At 34.8% G+C, this 21211-nt stretch overlaps 1 protein-coding gene across 4 annotated transcripts in view; it reads left to right on the top strand.

Moving 5' to 3' along the window:
- Positions 1-21211, top strand: part of LOC138699933 (structural maintenance of chromosomes protein 6-like) — an 89641-nt gene that overhangs the window by 32412 nt on the left and 36018 nt on the right. For all 4 annotated transcript variants that reach the window (XM_069826139.1, XM_069826138.1, XM_069826136.1 and 1 more), the window contains 5 exons: positions 3204-3400; positions 8439-8585; positions 11695-11879; positions 13675-13985; positions 18445-18661. In XM_069826139.1, coding sequence (XP_069682240.1) covers positions 3204-3400; positions 8439-8585; positions 11695-11879; positions 13675-13985; positions 18445-18661 — 1057 coding nt within the window. The remainder of the gene's footprint in view (positions 1-3203; positions 3401-8438; positions 8586-11694; positions 11880-13674; positions 13986-18444; positions 18662-21211) is intronic.

Genomic DNA, 21211 nt, shown 5'->3' with positions numbered 1-21211 from the left:
TGAACATTGCTGACGAATGTGTTGTGAAAGCCTTTGATGTAACTTAGATCTTTTTTCCAAGTACTACAACAGCAGTTGAAACAGAGATTAATTCACTATTCTTTTAACCACAATGATTTTGAAAAAGGAGTGATGTTACAAGTTATATCATTCATGAGCCCCCCTCCCCCACAGAAAATTTTCCTTTCATTAGTCTTATAGAGTTTCAGGCAGGCTTCCCTCCTTCTGCTGCGACTAATTCGCAACGTGTTGAGTCCATAGTGGTGTGTGAGTCCTGACTAACCATTTTAGTTCCAAATTTAGAGGTACTTAAAGATACTTCTATTTTATTTTTACAATAATCACTAAAGAAAGGTTAACAGAAACGTATGTGATAACATTATTTTTTGTTCCTACAGAAAATTCTTTATTGTGATTATTTTATTAATAATGGAGAAAATTCACTCCAGCACCAGGAATCAAACCCAGAACCCCCAGTTCTACATACTGGGTGCTCTACCACTCCTTTGAATTAATATTAGAGGAGAAAAATTCGCCCCGGCGCCGGGGATCGAACACGGGCCCTTGGTTTTACGTACCAAGCGCTCTCTCCATTGAGCTACGCTGAAGTCCAATCCACAGCACCAGATGGAACCCCTCTCCTCCAGTGTTTTTCCTTTTGTGGCCTGACTCTAAGTTGGGCATGTATGTTGACATTTTATTACATCAACTGCCATTACTGCGTAGCTCAATAGTGAGCATGCTTGGTACATAAAACCAAGGATTCGGGTTCGATCCCTGGCACCAGAGTGAATTTTTCTCCTTTAATATTAATTGTTACCGTAACAGATATATTCTGTAGGACCAAAAAAAAAATAATAATCTTTAGTAAATTCTTATAGCAACAGTGCATATTTCTGTACATATTACTGTGCACATTACTGTGGAATCCCGGCCACCAAGTCACTCAATCGAGTGCGCCCCTTGTATAATGGCAGTTGAAGTAATAAAATGTCAACATACATGCCCAACTTGGAGTCAGGCCACAAAAGGAAAAACACTGGAGGAGAGGGGTTCAATCCGGTGCTGTGGATTGGACTTCGGCATAGCTCAGTGGTGAGAATGCTTGGTACGTAAAACCAAGGACCTGGGTTCGATCCCTGGTGCCGGAGCGAATTTTTCTCCTCTAATATTGTTACCATAACAGATATATTCTGTAGGACCAAAAAAAATAATAATCTTTAGTAAATTTTTCCCCTTTGGTTTCTTTCTCTTTTTGGCCTACTCCATTATTAATAACTTAAAAGATTAATAAAGAAACGTATATATTTTGAGGTTCTCTAGGAACATTTTATTTCTTTGTAATAATATCTTGGTTGCAAGCTTGTGTGGATGTAAATTTGCGTCATAATCTGACATTCATAAAGACTTGCATCATAAATTACCAAAATTCTTCTTTGTCTTTATTTAAAATCTTCATTAAACTGCCTGGACCTGTTCAATTTTTGGTGAAGATATGTAAATTTTAAGATTTATTTTCAGTAGGTTCATGAAATGTATGATTACAATAAGAGATACAACATTATGCTAAATACAATATTTAGATTGTTCATGAAATGTATGATTACAATAAGAGATACAACATTATGCTAAATACAATATTTAGATTGTTCATGAAATGTATGATTACAATAAGAGATACAACATTATGCTAAATACAATATTTAGATTGTTCATGCATATACACGCACATACGTAGTCTGTATAAAAAATAACATTTCACATCTTTATTATTTCTGTCCACATGAACTCACTACTCCATCTAGTCGAATTTATACGCAATTTGGTATTTGATATTAACGAAATCGTAGTTAAAATCAATTGTTTATACTAAATTTTAGTAATTTAAAAGTTGTTTTTATTGGTAACTATCAAGGCAAGTTGGTGTGTTAACTTTTAGAATTGGTACATCGCGTAATGCTAGTCATTCACAATGAATTTCTGTCTTCATTTGATTCAGAATGTAAGGTTAAAAACGGTGAATTACAGCAAAACCTCGATAAGACGCGCCCGCTTATTACGCTATCCCATATAATACACTTTTTTGTCCGGTTCCTGAACATTTCACATATAATGCCTTTATAAAATACCCCATTTGTTGTTGCGCTCAAGTCCCGCATAATACACTGATTTTGTGGAATATTTTCGATGTAATTTTCAGCAATGTCATTGAACTTACTGGTACCATTAACCTGAAAAGTATTGGTATTCGACCCTTTACCTGCGCATTTAAACCTTCTTACTATACAATACCCCACCCTCTTGTTACGCTCTCTTATTTGCTCCTTCACCTGCGGAGCTTACATACAGTTGCATACGCTCTCTTATTTGCTCCTTTACCTGCGCAGCTTACATACAATTGCAATAATCCACCCTCTTGCTAATCCTCTCTCTCTCACGCAGCATTCCTCACTCGACCGTAATAAAATTCTGGAAATTTTTGCTGGTCAGTTTGTTGTCCTTAGTGTATTGAAGTGTCTGCGAATGTGATTACAATGAGTGTTTAACGAAAAAACGCTTTCTGTGTCAGAAAAATTGGAAATCTTACGAAAGTACGATGAAAACAGTACTCTTAATCAGAAACAACTTTCTGATTCATTAGGAAACTCATCATCGACATTAAGAACGATAATAAAAAGTCGCGACTGAATCACTGTAGTTGTGACGTTGGGAGGGTGTAAGCGCAATAGAGTGAATGTGGCAAACATGAGGACTTGGAGAACACGCACTCGGCAAACAACTATAAATGACTCTTTTCGAAAGAATTAAGTAGAGTACATACATACAGTATGATAAATGTCTTTAACGTACAGTACAGTAATTACATAATAGAGTAATACTGTATTACGTTTCATGAATCATGTATTTCAATAAAGAAAAATGGTAATAGATACTGTATGTAAGTCAAAGTAATACGCAGTCCCAGTTAATACGCAGTTTACACGCGGTCCCTTGATCAGCATCTTATCGGGGTTTTACTGTATTAATATCTCCAGGCATCCATTTCTTTTTATAACATGTAGTTCTATTGATCATAATAAATACTTTTTTTTCTCATATACAGTAGATGAAAAGTGAATGGTTATATGAACTTATAAATTACAACTTTGATGTCATTCAACTTCCTTTTCTGTATAATAAATTATTGTATTAATGTGCTGCAGTTCTGGGCCTGATTATGCAGCACAACGAATGAAGATTGAGAAGGATATTACAGATTTACAGGAAAAGCATTCTGATGTTCTTGATACAATAAAGGCAAAGAAGCAATATTATACACAGCTCAATGCAGATTTACAGAAAATCGAGAGTCAGAAGGCCCAGCTTTTGCAGGAGCTGCTAGAGAAGAAGTCAAACATGGGTGAGTGTATTTGAGATTGTATGTCACAAAGTGGAATAAAATCATAAGCTATCAATTTATGAAACCCAGTAGTCAGTATTATTGAATTTATCATCATCTCCTATAGTAGTACTTCCATTATCTCCTACTTGCTGCCACAACAGTATTGCAGATGACTGCTGCTACAGCACAATTACAGTTGAAGGGATTAGTGGAAAAAGGTAGCTATCCCTCATGTAGACAATTCTGAGATATTTAAAGTTTAGTAAAATTCTTCTAACTTGTCTTTGAATTCACCAAAATCAGAACGAATTGGAACACACTATTCCTCATTTATTAATGCAACTCTCTGCAAATGTTGAAAAATTTTTGTGGAAAAAAAAAAAAACTGGTAAAAAAATATACAGTAAAATCGCTCATAACCAGCACCCAAATAACCAACTATACCAAAACAACGGCACTTTTGGCAAGGCCAAAAAGAAAGTTAAAACTGCAATAGTCTGGGCTGTCAGCTTTGCCACATTAGGAAGATCACACGAACTTTTTCCAGTGAATATTCCAACCTAAAATTAGTGTATTGTTTGTGTTGTTTTAACAGTTTATGTTTATTTAGTTATGTTCAGGCTGTAGTGTTGCCACATTAGGAAGTTTGCATGAACTTTCGTTTTCAGTGAATATTCGAATCTAGAATTAGTGTATTATTTGTGTTGTGTGATGTGTATTAATAAGGAAAATTCACACAGTTTTTTATGTTTATTCAGTTATGAGCAAGTGATAGAGAAATAAGCTTCACATGGCTGCAGTTTCAACATTTGGCACTATGAAATACGAACTTTTTTTTTTGTATATACCAGTATTTATTCAATTATCCGGAACTAGTCTGGTCCCTTTGGTGCCGGTTAAGAGGGATTCTATTGTACATATACTGGGTGTTCATTTCAAAGTGTGTCATGGTGTCACTGTTGTTGAGTCACCGATTTGAAGCGAGTTTCAGCTTATATGTCAGACAAGTTGCCTATTATTCAAGGCGTTCTTCAATCTGAACTTGAGAATGTGTACGGTATAACTTGAACGTCGTAGCAACAGATGGCGGTCTGTACTGTCTGTGTGCTACCATAACTTCTTTCGAACTGTGTTTTGCGCCGGCAAGTCGTACACAGGGTATTTGTTATCATCGGTTGCATACGGTAACATTCCACAACACAAATCAAATACTCCGTGTCCATGTTGACTGTCGAAGTTAATGTCAACAAATATGTAAGTAATCGTCTTAACCCTCTCCCCATATCCCGACAGTACGTATTTCCAAACAGTTCACATTCCTGCCACTACTGGCATTATCGTACGCATCGGTGCTTACTCTTCAGAATGAACGCCGTACTTGCTAGGCAACTTCTCTGCCTCCTAGGTAATACACTTTTGCGGAAGTGTAGGAATATTGAATTCCCTAGGCTCATCGGCTAGCCACATGATGGCATACAGCGAGCCATGACACACTTTGAACTGAACACCCAGTAGAGCTGTAACATCTCCATTTCTACAAGTCCTCTAGCAGACCATGATCATCAATATCTTCTATCTTGTCCTCACTGAAGTTGCTGTCTGACTTCAGGTTCAAATACAGTCCTTGGTATACAACTAGTATATACTTAAAAAAGTGACAAAATATCCTTAAGTTTTGCAGCCTTGATGGGTCTTCTGTGAGGATACTTAGGCTCCATAAGTTCCAACTTGGACGGTTTTCCCTTTCCTTGCTATAAACTGATATATCCTAGGTATCCCTGTCACTGTATGTGTATTTTACATCCACCTTCCAACCTCAAAACAGATACTTTTCTAAAATCTACTTTAACTCCAGAACGACTTTTGTCGTTATACATTCTTTCAGTTTTATAATAATCTTATTTGTTAAGCGATAAAACATTTTTTGGATAACCTGTATTAAAACAGAAATGCGTTTTTACAAATTTTCTTGTCAATGTTATCATGTGGTGACTTGGCATAATGTTCATATTTAAAGTGCCTCCTATTTCTTCATTATTTATTCAATCTTTCTTGTAGACTTCTTTACAGGGAATAGCTTTTATTTTACTAACTGGTCCACTATTGTGGAGTGAGTAACAGTTAACCACAGTGAAGTGAGTGGGACCCGGGTTCAAATCCTGGTTGGAACAAGTTACCTGGTTGAGGTTTCCCTCAACCCATTAGGAGTAAATTCTAAACAACTTTCGGTGCTTGACCCTGGACTTATTTTGCCGGCATTATCACCTTCATCTCACTCAGATACTAGATAATCATCACAGTTGATAAAGCATTGCAAAATAACCAATTAAAAAATTACCAAGTAACTAAGCATTTTGAACATCACATTTTTCCATTTTATAAACACCTGAAAATATACAGCCTGATCCGTTTGGGTATGGATAATATTAATTTATTATTATAAAGCTATTATGATAGTAGGAAAAATTTCTTACTGGTTATATTATGATTAAAAGATGGGAGTTTCCATATATGACACTCAACAATGCATAATCTGAAAGGACAAATGAAAATCGTAGATGATTAAATTGGCTACTACAAATCAACAGTGGACACAATGTGTTCTTTGGTATGCTAAATTTGAGAGTGTTAAAAGAGTTCAAAGGGAATTTCGATGTGAGTATGGTGTGCATAATGTACCTAAATACGATTCCATAATATTGTGGTATCGAACATTCGTACAAACAGGTTCTGTGTTAAAAAACATGCAGGAGGTCGCAGACGAAATCCAGTAGAAGAACCAGCTATCTCTTGCTTGGTTCCCAAACTCCCCAGATCTAACCCATCCCAACTTCTTCATGTAGGGTTTTATTAAAAACATTGTCTATTCACAGAAATCTAGGAACATTGATGATCTGAGAGTAAAAATTACTCAAACTTTTCAACAAATCACCCCTATTATGTTAAAACGTATATGAGCTGAATTGCATCACCGTTATGAGTTGTACAGGGTGCACAATGGGAGTCATGTTGAGCTCTGAGGAATCTCACATCTTTCCGTGTTGTATGCATAAAGTTTCAACAAATAAAGTTCAGTAGTAAATATTTTACGGTGTTTTTATTTTATCCATACCAAAACGGATCATCCTGTATTATCTCCATCTTCCTTTGAGATAACTTTCTATTCATACCATGTGGTTTTACAGCACATTATACTCATGCACTTTTGGAGCAACATGTTTCCCATTCCTTGATATGTACTCTTTCCCACTATTTCTTAACTTCCTTCTCTTCTTTTCTTATCAATTATCTAGATTCCTTTTCCTTTTCTTCATATGTTTTCCTGATAGTTCAGTATTTTCATCCACCAAAATGTGACGATCATAGGCGGAGTTATGGGGGAAGTGCCCCCCCCCCTCCAAACTTGACTGACCTCTTTTTTTTTTTTTTTCTATTATTCTATTGAATTCAAAAGATCTTTCTTGCGTTTGTTTATAATTAAGTTTCTGTGCTTAAATTGATGAATTAATGTCTTCAGATCATGTGTCTGGACTATAATACTGTATTTATTTTAAATTTCTGAATGTATAAAAATTCATATACCTCATTTGAGGAATGGAAGCACTGTAATATTTCTTTTGTAACAGCCTGTACTCATGTGTTAGAAGTCTGCAGGTGTTCAGGCCGTCACTTGGAGATGTATGAATAACATACTGCACAACAATGCAGAAAAAAGAAAACTGGTCCCAATATAATGTGTAAACTTAAAGATGAGATTAAATAAAATAATTAGAATTTATATTTCAAATGATATCTTTGGAAGGTAAGCTTCATATAAAAAGGTTTCTGTTAGCATTGTTATGTAGTTTTATTGATGTATGCATGTGTTTCTGTACGAGAGAAAAAAAGAGGGAGATTGTTTTAAGTTCATGCCCTATTAAAATTTGTAGTACATCTACAGTTCAAGTCGACCTGGTTGGCGAGTTGGTATAGTGCTGGCCTTCTATGCCCAAGGTTGCGGGTTCGATCCCGGGCCAGGTCGATGGCATTTAAGTGTGCTTAAATGCGACAGCTCATGTCAGTATGTAAAAGAACTCCTGCGGGACAAAATTCCGGCACGTTCGACGACGCTGATATAACCTCAGCAGTTGCGAGTGTCATTAAATAAACCATAACATTAAAAACATCTACAGTTCAAGCCCTATACAACTCGGTTCGAAACATCTCGGATATGGATGTAACACTAAGAAACATACCCCCTTCCCCCCGAAAATACCTTTATTTTATGATCATATTCCGATATACTGTACCACAGTCAAGCTATAATGGGGGAGGAGGTAAATGATGTCTCCCATAACCCTGTTATATGGGGATTCTATGATTTTGCTTTGCTCCCTCCCAAGGAAATGGTTCTCTCTCCACCTATGATGACGATCAGACTCCATGTTAGTCATCTTGACTCAGTATGGCATGTCAGCTGCTCTCATATTGGCCAAAAAGAATAGCGGACATTGAAGTCTTTAATGATAATAGGGATAGCTTCCTTATTCCATTGAGAATATTTATTCAACAGGAACACCATAATTATTAATGACTTTATGTTACAAAATGGAGCTATCTAACACCTCATTTGTGCAGAAAAACTGTTCTATCTTCCATAATATGCTTCTAACTCAATTTTTCTCAAAATGTGGTATAGTCCCCTTTTTCCACTACCCTTTCAATTGTAACAACATTACTTAATCAAATTAGGCTTTTAGATGTTCCACCATGACTTGGAACTTGACATTTTCAACATTTCGGAACTGTTTCCAGGTTCCATAATCAGAGCAGATAGGTAAGACCAGAGGGGCTCATACTCTGTTGGACTCATTTCGCCAAGCTAATCTGGACATGGTGGAATATCCAGAAGCCATATGCTGATCACAGTCACTGTGAAAGTCTAATAACTCACAACTTCGTACGGTTTTTTAATTCTCTTTTTTGGAATAAGACCATTAATTTTACTGTGTTATATAAACATTTATTTTGTAATGTATCCCAGCAGACTTGGTTATCTTGTTTATCTTTCCTGCAGAACAAAAACAGCGAGAAATAAAGGAAATGAAAAAAGATTCCAGCAACAACCTCTCAGTATTTGGTGCCTGGGCTCCAAAAGTAAACCAGAAGATTGAAGAAGCCATGCGAAGTGGAAAATTTAAGAAGAAACCAAGAGGACCTCTTGGTAAAATATAAATATTTCTTTCAATTTAAACATTTTTCTTCTGCCATGTTTATTAAATGTTTTGCTATTAGGATTTAATTTTGTTCCCATACTTTCCAAAATATCTTTCTTTTTTTTTTTAACCACCACTAGAAAAACAAGCAGTGCAATGGTGCACAAGTAATATGTCCAGTGCACTCATAGCGATTTGCAGACTGCACTCAAGGTAAATAGGTGACAAGTAACAGATGCCTGAGAAAATTTTCTTTAACATCATCATGGCCTTAGTGACAGTATTGCGTGGTTGAACAATTCTATTAGAGGAATCAAACATGAAAACAGCACTATTTGCAGGTGATGTAGATTTGTGGACTTCTGGATCTCACAGACATAGAGACAAAATTCAAAATTCTGCTCTTAAAGCTCTAAATCAACTACATGAATGGGAGACATCAAATTTGATGACACTCAATTTAAGCAAAAATAACTACCAAATATTTTCACTTGGTAAAAAAGAAAGAGAATTCAATATCCAATACAACGACCAACACCTCCCTAGGACTTATGAATCCAAATATCTTGGAGTTATTTTCGATAGTAAGTTAACATGGAGCAACCATTTGAAATACATTTCTGAAAAAGCTCGTAAAAGATTCTCTCTTCTAAAAAGACTAGCAGGAAAGAAATGGGGATGCTCTAGGAATACTTTGAACACTACATACAAAATGTTTATACAGCCAGTGCTGACATAGTGCGGAGAAATTTTAATTACTTCACCTTTCATAAACGAAATGGAACGTGTTCAAAACCAAGCTCTCAGGCTCATTACTATTGGAATCAAAACAACTCCAATAGATTCTATGAGATTCCTCACTAATATTAACAGCATCAAAATGACAATAGAAGAAAAAGCACTGATCCAATATGAAAAACTTAATCAGATTACCAGGAAACAATTGGCATTCATACAGTCCTCTCTGTAGATTAAAAACTCAAAAAAGTTTCATATCCATGGTTCAAGAATTAAAACAGAAAATCAATATCCCGAATTTAAAAGGAAACTTACAAATTAAACCAAACCCTTTAACTCTATTAAATATAGAGAATAATCTAAATTTAACAGAAGAAATACTGAAATCAGAAGTAAATACTGAATAATAAAACAATTGTCTTTAGAGACAATTAATATTAGGTACCCTTCACAAAACTGGCTTTATTTATACATCGACGGATCCTTGATCTCCAGAGAACAAGGTGCAGGTGCAGGTGTTACGTGTCTCTTCTCACTTTATAGATCTCTTGGATATGGAACAACAAGTTTTGATGGAGAAATCATTGCAATAAGTGAAAGTCTCAGGAATCTTCTATGCCACATCAATAAATTTAAAAATGCAGTTATATTGTCAGACTCCAAAGCAGCTATTCTATCAATAGTCTTTAGACATACACCTTCATCTCGAACAAGAGAAATAACTAAAATGCTCTCTCAATTAATAACATTCAATAAAAGAATTGTATTCCAATGGATACCATCCCATTGTGGAATCCTGGGAAATGAGAATGCAGATGCTTTAGCAAAGAAGGGCAACACTGCTACTTACAGACCTGTTACAAAATCTACGTATTACTCTGTGAAAAGATTTATTAAATCTACATACTTCAAGAAGACTTCATGAGAAAATCCACAAACGATTAGGAAAAACATGGAAATTTTACTTGAAGCAAGTAAAGCAATAGGTTTAGAAGTAAATCCTGAAAAGACAAAGTATATGATTGTGTCTCATGACCAGAATATTGTACAAAATGGAAATACAAAAATTGGAGATTTATCCTTCGAAGAGGTGGGAAAATTCAAATATCTTGGAGCAACAGTAGCAAATATAAATGACACTCAGGAAGAAATTAAACGCAGAATAAATATGGGAAATGCGTATTATTATTATTCGGTTGAGGAGCTTTTGTCATCTAGTCTCCTGTCAAAAAATCTGAAAGTTAGAATTCATAAAACAGTTATATTACCAGTTCTGTATGGTTGTGAAACTTGGACTCTCACTTTGAGGAAGAACAGAGATAAAGGGTGTTTGAGAATAAGGTTCTTAGGAAAATATTTGGGACTAAGAGGGATGAAGTTACAGGAGAATGGAGAAAGTTACACAATGCAGGGCATGTAGCATGTATAGGCAAATCCAGAAATGCGTATAGAGTGTTAGTTGGGAGAACTGGGGGGGGAAACGATCTTTGAGGAGGCCGAAACATAGATGGGAGGATAATATTAAAATGGATTTGAGGGAGGTGGGATATGATGATAGAGCCTGGATTAATCTTGCACGGGATAGGGACCAATGGTGGGCTTACGTGAGGGCGGCAGTGAACCTGCGGGTTCCTTAAAAACCATTTGTAAGTAAGTAAGTAAGTAAGTAATAGCCTTCAGAGGAATTATTTAAGAGCAAAAATTTTTATAAATGATAAACCTATGCAGCATCAAAGTGATTTTAATTACCTTTGTTAGATTGCGTCATGTACTAATAATGGAGATTCACACGATAAATTAAACAAATTCCAAACATTATGTGGCTTAAAAATAACTTTTAAGAATTATAACAAAGCAACATTGTTGAAATTTTATAAAGTAATGATGGTCCCAACATTACTTTATGGATGCGAGAATTGGGTTCTTGCTGCCTCACAAGAGAGAAAGATAGAGGTTGCTGAGATGAGGTTTTTAAGATATGTGGCAGGTTATAGACTATAGATAAAAAATGTAATAAGGATATTAGAAAGGAGATGGAGATTCAGAGTCAAAACGAAACTTATAAGATACAGACAACAGTGGCAAGATCATATAAATAGAATGGATGAAGCTCGTGCTACACAGATAATATACAAGTATAAATCTGTTGGTAGAAGAAGTGTTAGCAGATGGCAGATGAGATGGTCAGGTCAGTTTTCTTGAAGATGAAACAAGCCATAAGGCTTATACCATGACGATGATGATGTTTAATTCCTTCCAAATCTAGCATAGTGCTTTGATTGTTAGAAGTACTAGTGTGTATTATTATTATTATTATTATTATTATTATTATTTATTTATTTATTTATTTATTTATTTATTTTTTTTTTTCTGTTTTAGGTGCCTATATAAAGTTGAAAGATGCATCTTGGGCTCCTGCACTTGAATCGTATCTCATAAATCCTTTGAAATATTACTGTGTTGATAATAGTATGGACAACCGAGTTCTAAATAAGATTTTTGAAGAAGTTATCGGTGCCAGGGAAAAGAAGCCAACAGTAATAACAAGTAAATTTCTTGATAAGGTATGCTAATGGAAAAAATGTAGTCATTTATTCTCAATCTTACAATTAATGCAATGTCTCTAGTTTATTTCAGCTCTCTAAATAAGGCACACACTTTGCCAAACTATTAGGTCTAAGAGATTTAAGATCTATTAGTTTCACTCAATTAAGAATTAAAAAATAATGATTCAGTATTTTTCAAGAAGTAGCTTCTTAAATTTGGACTCTGTATTTGATACACATGCACACAGTGATGTCATTTACAAGTTCAAGGAGATTTCTCACTTTTGTTTTGATGGCACTCATAGATGAGAAACTTATTTTGCATAAATACAAGGTTGCAAATGTTACAAAAAAAAAAAAGCTCGAGCTGTTCTTACAATCCTTTCATTCCAAACTGTTCTACACTCTGCGGAAAAAAAAAAAGTTCTATTTTCAACATTCCATTAATAAGCTATTTCATTTAGTTTTTTCTTCACTTAAGAATTTCAGCCAGTTGAACGCAACTCTCTAAAAATTGATTCAGTATTCATCTGGGACTGTTGTAATTGTTTTGTCTTTCTTTCGGAGTATACTCAAAAAGCTGTTTTTAAAGTTGTGCAAACTTAATTGCATGCCTGCAGAAGTAAACTCAGTATTTATGGTGCCATAATTCGTAACTAAATTTTCCATGAGTTCTTTAATACACTGGAATGAATTAAATTTCTTTTTGTCAAGTCTTGTCGATCAGAAATCAAGTTTCTGTATAAATCCGTTTATTTTATCCCTGGCTGTTATATGTTATCATCTTGGCCTCATAGTTGGCATCGGTAGCGTAGTCGGTATAGCTCTGGCCTTCTGTGCTCGAGGTTGCGGGTTTGATCCCAGCCCAGGTCGATGTCATTTAAGTATGTTTAAATGCGACAGGTTCATGTCAGTAAATTTACTGGCATGTAAAAGAACTCCTGTGGGACAAAATTCCAGCACACTGGCAAAGCTGATATAACCTCTGCAGTTGTGAGCGTCTTTAAATAATTAAATCATTTTTTTTTTCTTGCCTTATAAACTGCTATTCAAAGTGTTTAAGTGTTCGAAAATGTTAGAAAGACATGTCAGTCTAAGAAACCAAAGAGAATTGGAAAATAGGTTTGTATATTCTTGCAGATACCAGTATATTAAAAGTTCTGCTCTTAACTGGAGAACTGTATTATCTCATGGCAGTACAGGCTAGAAATTATGTTTACATAATATTTCATGTTATTCTTGCACCATATACTTCTATTTTGGTTGTTCAATTTCAGGTTTTGTCCAAATATTGCTGCTTCAATATCAAATTCTGTTTTTATTGAGAGATTACGTCTAAAACATCTAACTGATGATTTCATTTTGTGTTCCAAAATGGACCACCTAGAATCGTGAAAATAATAATAATAATAATAATAATAATAATAATAATAATTATTATTATTATTATTATTATTATTATTATTATTATTATTATTACATTCTATGTTAACAGGAGTAAATGATAATTTATTAGATTTATTGAACTATTGATAATCAGTTATTTTCAGCTCTCTCTTTCTCCTCCCTGTCTCCCCTCCTCTCTCTCTACCCCCATCTCCCTTTCTCTCTCTCTCTCTCTCTCTCTCTCTCTCTCTCACTTGTATTCAAAATATTTCGTGCTGACATGTACTTTAAGTTTTGTGTCACGAAGTGTGGTAAATTATGAAATTAATACCCGAGTGGTATTTATGATCAGACTCATTTTTAGTACATTTCCATTAAGCTAATAATTTATTTTGGTCTTTCCTGCTCTAAATGTTTCATGTTTCAGGTACATGACGTGCGTGGATATGCAGTTCAGACAGATAAGTACTGCAGTATTCTGAATATGCTGATTATTAGTGATCCTGTTGTGACCAATTGTATGATAGACCAGGTGTCTGTGGAAAACGTCATATTGATTCCTAGCAACAGTGAAGCATGCAAAATCATGAGTGATAAGCGAAGTGTGCCTAAAAACTGTTCTAGAGCTGTAACAAAAAAAAGCGATATTTTTTATCCTGATCCAAATTATAGATCATATGCAGGCGAAGGAAATACAAGGGCTAAATATCTGCAAGTCAGCATGCAAGAAGCCATCAAGTAAGTCTTTAGTTACCCATTCAGTTTTCAATCTATCATTATTATTATTATTATTATTATTATTATTATTATTATTATTATTATTATTATTATTATTATTATTTATTTTTTTAATATTACAAACACTTTGGTTTTTCAAGAAAGAAATTATCTGCAGTATTTTGTTGTATACCAACTTGAAATGCCATCTCATCTGTTTGGAAAGACATGAATTAAAATCGGTATAAAGATTATGTCAACGATTATACTAAAGTTTGTATTATATACAATACAGACACATACATACACACTTATTATTTAATGACGCTATATCAACTATTAGGTTATTTTGCGTCGATGAGATTGATGATAGCCTAGATCATATATACCTAGATTGCTCGGCGTTACAGGCTTTGACAGTAACAACTTTTGTCAGGTTTACTATGTTGCCATCTAGTTGTTACATAAGGAGTCACGTCATAACTCCCATTTGAATTACATTAGCGACTGTACTGCCATCTCGTGTTCATTTACAGTGGACAGGTGGTGATCCTGGCAGTTGTTCTGTTCAAAGTGCAACCGATTTTAATATAGGAATGAGCAATCTATAATTATGTGATCTGGGATGATAGTGAGATGATATTTGGCGAGATGAGGCTAGAATTCTCCATAGATTACCTGACGTTCTCCCTATGGTTGGGGCACACCTCGGAGAAAACCCAACCAGGTAATCAGTCCCAGCGGGGAACAAACTCGCGTCTGAATGCAACTCCAGATCGGCAGGCAAGTGTCTTATCCAACCGAGCTACGCCAGTGCCTTACAAAGTTATTTTAGTTCCAATATGATGTTACAACATTGGTAACATCAGTTAAACGTTTTCATTGTGAGTATGGTGTAGGGTTGCCAACACTTCTGCATTTCCCATGATCTCTCATATTTAGCCCTAATTTTTTTAGTCTCCCTACTCTCGTATTTTTCTTTTCTTCGAGCATTTTTTCCCCTTATTTTTGCGTAATGTAAAAACCTATTTTAAATGATTAATTTTTTCGTGATTGAAGGTGATTTGTATGATGGATTCTGTTATTCCAGAGATGCACTGAAATGTCCGGTTTTTGTATAAGGTGATACTTGCTGGAAGTAGTTTCAAGGCTCACTAGTTTAAAATGAAACAATGCTAGAGTTACATATTTAGAGAAAAAACTAGTGAGTTGTGTTTTAAGCAAACCAGGTAGCAAAGCTCATGCAAAGAGTGCTTTCTCTTTTTAACAGTTAGTGAACAGATGTTCAAAACAGAAGCACGACACATCTAATCAAATCAGAACTGCAAATCACAGTTAAATTCTGCTACTCACAAATCACAGTTAAATTCTGCTACTCACAAATCACAGTTAACTTCTGCTACTCATGTAGAGAATTTTTAAGTTTGTTTGAAACTGTTATAAAGTAGAACCCCAATTATCTGTTACTCTGTTAACCAATCGGGAGATTATCCAACTATTTTTTTTGCTGCAGAAAAAATTAACTAATGTACATTGTTAGTACTGTATATATTTTTTCTGGAGTGGGTCAATACAAGTCTTTATCATTACACAGTACATAGTAGAAATGCTTCAGCTGCCAACAGGGTAAACATTTACTTGCGGGAGAGGGGTGTTTCTCCAACTTGTAAAATAGTCACAGCCTGCTTTCAAAGAAATGACCCCAAAAACTTGTATATAAATGCAAACTTGTGCACCAGGCAGTCATTTTCCTACTGTTCAAATGGCCATACTGTACAACTTCTATGCAAGATGTATTCTAAGGGTGTGAACAGAAAACGTGCTAAGTGTTTAAAAAAGTGCAAATAATTGAGCAGCTTTGGAAAGGAGAAGCTGTGGCTTATCTCGCATCACAATAGAAAAAAAACGGATAACACTTATAATGTACCGTATATAAATCTAAAACACCAAACCTCTTCCTGCAGATAGACATCACAAGGAGGTTTCTTGTCACTTAAAAATCCGTCGTGAAACTTTAATTAGTGAACTTTTGATCCACTATCTAGGATGTTGAACCACATAGGAAGTATTGTGCTTTATGAAAATCTTAGAGTATGGATTATCCGATTTTTTCGTTTAACTGTACAGTACATCCCTTTAATTACTACTACAGATAATAGAGGTTCTACTGTATGAAGCAAAATGTCTCAAAATACTCTTAATTTAAGACTAATTACCTAATTGTAGAATAAAGTTGTTTTTTAGTATCGCTAACTGCATTGAATAATTTGCCAATTTTCTATGTGAAATACTGTAGATCACTTAGTCTCCTATATTTTCTTCAAAAACAGTTGGCAACCCTAGTAGGTTTGGTGAGCGCCAGGTTACAAGTCATTGATGTTATGGTGTTACATCTTAAAAAGAAAGCAGGCCTATTAACGTTAACAAGTGACACACAGATGGCCATAGACGTGTTCACGAAACCAAAACTGCTGTTGACACTGTTATAACAGCAATTCCCAAGAAGGGTCTTAGACGAACATTCACAGAGATGGCTTTATTATACATAACTTGTCAATGCATTGTCAGAAAATACCTGAAACTCTAACTCTATTACCCTACTGCATGCGACATGTTCAGTCATCACATGATGTGGATCTCCAGAAATAATCACATTTGATTTTCATACCACACTTGCATCAGAAAAACAACATTGTCATGGTCTCTAGCAGGATGACTTATCACCTCATTTGGCAAATATTCGTGGTTTTCTGAATAACATTTGACATCAAATGATAGTATCGTGGTGTGCCAATTACATGGCCTCCAAACTCTTAGATTTGATGCCATCTGATTTCTTTATTTGGTGTTTGTGAAGAATGTTGTCTATGCAGATAATCTCGAAGCAAAGATTTTATCAGCTTTTGAACAACATTACTCCTGAGATATTAGATTACACATGGAAGGAATTAGCTTCACGATATAAATTGTGTTGTCTACACATTGATGGTCATATTAATGTCTAATGTGGTCAAAATTCTTCTAGAATGTATTCATAGATTACTGAAAAATAAACAACAGTTCTCATGTTCCCAAATGGATCACTTTTTATATTGCACCCTAAAATGTAGGAAGGTGTTGATTTCCAATTTACCATGTTCCAAATAGTAGAAGTATTGTATCATCATTGCCATTATCCTCTTCCTTCTGCTCATCCTCCTTTTCATCACCTAGAAGTAGCCACAGTAGATATCTTATAATGACTATTACACTTTTACTACGTCATACTACTTTTGACCAATAAAACGGTATGAATGGACATCTTTCAACCAGTCATGGCTGCTTATCGCACAATTTTATCGCGTCCCTAGCATTTGTTTATTTTAATCACTACTCTAGCATTTGTTTTTTTGTTTGCCAACATTTCAAACTGCATTGATCTGGACGTCAAAAAAAAAAAAAAAAAAAAAAAAACAGAAAATTACAAACCACTCCAGTCGATGCACAGCACTTTCAAATATGACTCGCATTGGCATTCAAGAACAAGAATTAATAAAGATCACTGGTCATAGCTATGCATCTTATTTGAAATCCTATTTACAAATAAATGAAGAGCACCATTCGGAAATCCTGAATAAGTTGAGGAATATACCATGTATATCAACAAGTTCCACTTCTTTTACGCACATGTCTAATATAACATCAACTGAACCACCAACCACTAAAACATTCAAATTTGAAAATCGTACTTTCAATAATTGTTCCTTTTAAAATTATTAATGTTTATTTTTTATTTCAACATCGTTAATTAAAACTTTCCTAGTTTATTTCATCATCCCTAATTAAAACTTTTCTAACACTTGTTTATATTATTTGGGTTATGTTATAGCTTATGCTATATGATATTATGAATAGTCACGTATCAGAGATTGTTTAATACTAAGATTTATTGAAAATCATATGTCAAGTGACGTTGATTACTGGGATCCAGATAATTGAAGTGGAATGCAACTTTTTAATAAAAGCCTTCTTGACTAGTAACCGTCCACAGAGTTCAATGAAGATTCCATAGTTGGCACAACTGATAATAAGAAAACAGTTAAACTACTGCCATCTAGCGTAATATTTGTAATTTAGAGATGGTACAATAATACATTTGAAGATAGTTATATTTTCGTAAGTCAGTATTTTATTGTATTGGAGTCCTTTGTTGCTTCTAATCTTCATATACTTTCTTCTAATCGTGTAATAGTCAATTAAATCCCACTCGAGTTTTGATTTTCTCTAGATAAATCAAAATCTCTAGTGAGATTACTGTTGATAATTGTATACAACTTTTTCATTTTGTTAGTGAATGAAATCATGCTCTGGTATATCTCTCTTCCTCTCTCTGTCTAAATATATATTTGGTTGCATATTTAATGTGCTCATGAAACAGAAAGCTGCTAGACATTGCCAAAAATTGCGTCTGTTTTGGTGATGGAAATGTCAATGCTTGCAGGACTGCTGAAGAAGAACTTCAGCAATGCAGTATACAGAACATCGAAGTGGAGAAGCAACTGGCGACAATTGAGAAAGCCTATCGAAATAATTGTAAAGAATTGCAAGGTGTTCGTGATACACTAAATATGCTGCATGCTGATAAGTTGAAGATACAATCAAGACTTACAGAGCTTAAGGACACAGAAATGCCTGACTCGAACTGCCTCACTGCACTTGTGAGTTCCCTTAGCTATTTCATTATGTTGTTATTAAATAATTGAATTGAATCTCGTTAATAAAGTAATTATTAACATAGTGGCCATACTCCAGATCAGAGTGCAATGAGAATCTTTTAAAACTACCAGTTCGCAAGTTGGCCACTTACCAATCCAACCTCCTCGCAATTGTTTGTTTCTTCCATGAATTCACGACACTTCACTGGCAGTCCCCTTCATAATGTTACAGCATAGTTGTGAACTGTCTCGAACTGTGGACAGGTTAGTCATGAGTCATGCTTTATTTGGGGCAGTACAGTAGTGTGTTGTGCAATGGTTATTCATTGTACTTTCTGTGAGAAGGGTGAGTATCGAATTAATTAATAAATTTATTTATTTAACATGCAATGCGTTGTAATTTTACAGAAAGGAATGTAGGGGAATGCTGGTGAAGTTTTGTGATGTTATGAGTTCATGAAAGGAGATGTTGGCAGTTGTGAAGGGTAAGAGTCGACTTGCAAACTGATAGTTTTAAGAAATTCTCATTATATAATTTAAAAAAGAAAAAGAGTACTCAAATCAGTGAGGTGAAATGGAAAGTTTATGTTAGGTAACTTGCAGTGTTGTGCATATTAGATATATTGTCACATTTATTGTCCTTACACTGTATTGAATCATTATCTTTGATCAATTTTAGTCCAAAACTCTGACTTTTCACATTCGAGATCGTAAACTGTATTTGTTTTTAATTTGTCTGTATTCATGATTGCAAAATGCTTTTTCTTCAGGCAGCTTTAGGAATTGCAGCAATAGTTTTCTTCTTATTTCGTAACTGAGATCATATTCAAAACGCAATTTTGTTCCTTCAGTATTTTTAAACTTATTCATAATCACTTCTTTCGTCCTTATATTTTGAAACTTTACTAGTATTCGAAGCACGTTTCCTTTGCCTAGTCTGTATGTTTCTACTTTGGTTAGTTCCCAACACACTTCACAGACTATATTATACGTTTCTTCTCTATACTCTTCTGTTTTCCCTTAGTCCGAAAATTATCAGATTCTTTTTCTTCTGGTTATCTTCCAAATACATTATTTTCTTTTCCAGCTGGTTATGTATTTGCTGTAGCTCCACAATCTTTTTGCTGTTGTCTTCTATGCTTATCCTCATGTTCGCAGTTGACTGACTGAATTCTTGTAACTTTTTGGTTTCCTAGTTGATCTTTGTTAATCCTATTTTCATTTCTTCTCTAATCATTTCCCTTATCTTTTCACTAGTTTCTCTCGGACCTGGATTCATTTCAGTCTTCCAATTATTAATAACATTATTATAATTGTTTCTACCGTCCATTTTAATTCTTCTTTCTTCGGCCTTCTCTCTTATCCACGCCCATTGTTTCCTGTAATATATTTACTGTTCACTGTTGATCAAACTTCCACATATTAGTTGGCTTAGAATATTGCCCTCTCTATATTTGTTACTGCTGTGCGAAGCTTGGCTTACAGTTGCTGACTGTTTAGAGCAATATAGTAAGTAAAGTTTTAAAATAGTAGGGTCTGAAATGTTGTAGATGTTAAGTTCAGCACACAGTGCAGTATCCAAAAAGATTCAGCCAATTTCTGCTAGTTATTTTTAGACTGATGTACTGTTTTTTCATTTTTCATGTGAATTAGTTCCTCATTGTACAAAGCATAAAGAGAAAGTGTTGTGATGTTAGAAAAAATGAGTTCATCGTTTTCAGTGCCCCTGATACAAAAAATGCTTTTCAGGATGCTGTCTTGTCTGTCTGTCCGTTCACAGTGATTTTTCCTGAACTGTTGGACAGATTCGGTATATTCAGTATCTTTATAAGTCAATTAAGCTGGGGATGTTACAAAAGAAATACCGTATAATAATTTACAAAAAAATTAATAAATAATGATAATAATGGGTCTATATTCGAAAAAACAACACATAATGGCAATTTGTTTCAAATTGTCGTAACAGTTCTTTTTTATTTATTTATTTACTTATTTATTTTATTTTATTTTTTTTTATTATTTTTCTTCTCCTCTCCTCCTCTCCTCTCCTCTCCTCTCCTATCCTCTCCTCTCCCCTCCCCCCTCCCCTCAACTCTCCCCTCCCCTCCATCTCCTCTCCTCTCTCCTCCCCTCATCTCCCCTCCCCCTCCCCCCTCCTCTCCTCTCTCCTCCCCTCCCCTCCCCTCTCCTCTCCTCTCCTCTCCTCTCCTCTCCTCTCCTCTCCTCTCCTCTCATCTCATCTCATCTCCTCTCATCTCATCTCATCTCATCTCATCTCATCTCATCTTATCTTATCTTATCTTATCTTTTAATGTAGAACTTAGTCCCTTTCAGAGTGTGTGAAGGAATACAGAGTTTTGGATGTCCCAAAAAGTGCAAAATTTTAAATGCTTACTGCATGTAAATTATAAGAGTACATTAATGATTTATACAGACTTGGCTTTTTCCCCCAAATTCGGAATGAATGTTGTCAGGGCCAGGAGATTTCTTGGTTTTTAAATTTTGTATAGCTAGAGTTAATTCTTTGGAAGTAAAATTTTGATGAAATATTTC

This window comes from Periplaneta americana, chromosome 5 (assembly GCF_040183065.1).
Source record: "Periplaneta americana isolate PAMFEO1 chromosome 5, P.americana_PAMFEO1_priV1, whole genome shotgun sequence".
NCBI lineage: Eukaryota > Metazoa > Arthropoda > Insecta > Blattodea > Blattidae > Periplaneta > Periplaneta americana.
This window is presented reverse-complemented; position numbering and strand designations above follow the sequence as displayed.